This window comes from Penaeus japonicus, unplaced genomic scaffold (genome assembly GCF_977035675.1).
Source record: "Penaeus japonicus unplaced genomic scaffold, GWHDUDI00000001_assembly GWHDUDI00000001, whole genome shotgun sequence".
Lineage (NCBI taxonomy): Eukaryota > Metazoa > Arthropoda > Malacostraca > Decapoda > Penaeidae > Penaeus > Penaeus japonicus.
The window spans coordinates 42,320,341-42,322,840 of record NW_028234403.1 but is presented as its reverse complement, the minus strand read 5'-3'; the positions used below and the strand labels follow the sequence as shown (position 1 = coordinate 42,322,840).

Below are 2,500 nucleotides of genomic sequence, written 5' to 3'. Positions count from 1 at the left end.
ACGACAGGCCGGTCACGTCACACTGACTGCTAATTATACGTTCCGTTAACTAATAACCTCACAGGTAGTGTTAGGGTTTTAGTGTGTCTAAGTCCGGCGATGTTATCATCTTTTGAATATCATTATTTTCACTGTCCATTTGCCATATACGTTTTTATGATCTAATTCTTCCATGCACTGTTTTTATTATCTATTTCCTCCATTCGTTATTTACTACATCTACTTCCCTTATAAGATTTGTCTGTTCCTAGATGTACTTTTTACCATCGAAAGACAAAACGTTGTAATACCATGCGCATGTACACGATATTATTTGACTTTAAATGTAACTATTACGCTAGTGTATTACAAAACGAAACCAGCTATTCAAACAGTGCTGATCGGATGAAAACACTCGGTGAAGATATTATTTTTTCTCTTAAATATATGATTGTCCTTGATATTATTGATAAATGTAACAGCTTCTTCCTAAAATGAACATGAAGTTGCAATCCGTTAAGCCTCATAAAACACATACTTGAATGTCCTCCAGCCTATTGACGCTCAGCCAGAATTAAGTTCTTGATGTAACGTATTCAGGTTGAGCATTGTGCTTGTTTATCATGTATGATGTAATGAATTCGATATTAGTTTATTTTCTCAATCGAATTATTCCTACACGTCAACAAACAATGTTTCTTGAAATAATATGAAACACTAAATATCAGAGACAAAATCCAATGCTGAATCAAAGTTTGCGTGAGCCGCCAGGTACACTCGATCATATCAGTCACCGCAATAATAAAGCAAATAATGAAAGAGTATGTAAATGACAGAGGGATCTTTTCATCCATCATCTTTAGAGTTAAGATTTCCATCCTGCTTTGCACCTCCGGCCGAGGCGAGGGAGTGTCCGGGCGGCGCTGGTCTGGCACGAGCGGGCAACCCTCACTCAGGTGTGGGGGCGGGGGCGGGGGCGGAGAGGCGCGGGCAAGGTGGCGCGAAGCTGATCCTGCAGTGTTAGCCTGGTGTGGTGACGGGCAAGGAGGAGATCAGCGCGCTCACTGGCCCAGCGGTATACACATACAAACACGCACACGTACACACGGACGTAGCACCTCAGCAACACGTGCGAGCAAGCTGAGGGTGTTGCGTGTTGCCGCTTTCCTGAGGCTTAGTAGTCTCCGAGAAATATTTTGAAGCGTTTCGATCGCTCGTGCTTTAGCGTTCTCGGGAAAAATAATATAAATCTCCACGGCTCGAAGGATGTCTAATTAACGTGACAAAAAGGAATGGTTCTGCACTCGCGGTGTTCCTAATAGATGCGTTCGAAGGAAAGCCCTCATCATGGGTCTCATAAACGTCATCGTAACTACCTGAATCACGAATGGTCGTCCTGTCAACACGAGAATCGTCACAAGGGATTACGTTACGCGCTTGTGTTGGGTAAGGAGAGTGCGGGACCAACAACTCTAGTGAGAATAAAGAAAGTGAGATACATAACCCCAAGTTAGTGCTTGCGTGACCATGATGCCCGAAGGTTCACCAGGGAGCCATGGGAGGTTCCAGGGCCTCCCGGCGGGGCAGTGGAGCGCCGACCCCGGCACGGGCGTCGTGGCTCTGACGGAGGCGGCGCTGGCCAGGCTCATCAACACCGACCCCATCGACAAGTGGTACATCCTCGACCCCGAGCCTATTGCCAGGTAGGTTGTTGAAACCATTATGTTCGTGTGTTATTATACAGCCACGTGTCATCGCCATGCTGAAGAAGGCAAGTGCGTGCTTTTAATCGTGATTATCTATTTATAAATAAGCTATTGTGAAGGTACTGTATGTGTGATTATATATATATATATATATATATATATATATATATATATATATATATATATATATACTATAGCTATTGTACATATCTGGTTCGTCAAAAGAAAATGTACAGCTGGGAAAGAGAGAAAGAGACATGCGCGTATGTGTGTGTGTGTGTGTGTGTGTGTGTGTGTGTGTGTGTGTGTGTGTGTGTGTGTGTGTGTGTGTGTGTGTGTGTGTGTGTGTGTGTGTGTGTGTGTGTGAGTGAGTGTGTGTGCGCGCGCGCGTGCGCGTGCCTGGAAATTATTAACATTTATAGATTTAGCAAGTTGTCCTGCAGTTATAGGCCTACTCATTTTTGTATTATGGCGAACACGGTCAATATACTGGAAATCAACAGGATATAAAATTCAAATTAGCCAAAAAGAAATCGAGTTAACTCTTGTTCCCCATTTCTTTTAAAGTTCATAGCCAAATGTGATTATAACAACAGCAAACAGTTACAAACCAGCTCTCTTTCTAACCTGAAGAGAAGCAAAGGTTCCCTAATGGCTCTCCACACTGGCCACTGCTATTGCACCGCATTGCACGATGCAGCAACAGTGGCCAGATCGCCGTTGTTCGCGTGCTCTCGCTTGGTCTCACTCCCGTCGGTCAGTCTGTTCGAACCTGGAATTTCGGCTTCTCTGCTGACTCACAAACTCAGCCTGGA

At 44.2% G+C, this 2,500-nt stretch overlaps 1 protein-coding gene across 3 annotated transcripts in view; it reads left to right on the top strand.

Annotated features, from left to right (window-relative positions):
- Positions 1 to 2,500, top strand: part of LOC122247761 (uncharacterized) — a 189,662-nt gene that overhangs the window by 3,010 nt on the left and 184,152 nt on the right. For all 3 annotated transcript variants that reach the window (XM_043007337.2, XM_043007338.2, XM_043007339.2), the window contains exon 1: positions 1 to 1,682. This exon is cut by the window's left edge and continues 3,010 nt beyond it. In XM_043007337.2, coding sequence (XP_042863271.2) covers positions 1,507 to 1,682 — 176 coding nt within the window. In that variant the 5' untranslated portion in view covers positions 1 to 1,506. The remainder of the gene's footprint in view (positions 1,683 to 2,500) is intronic.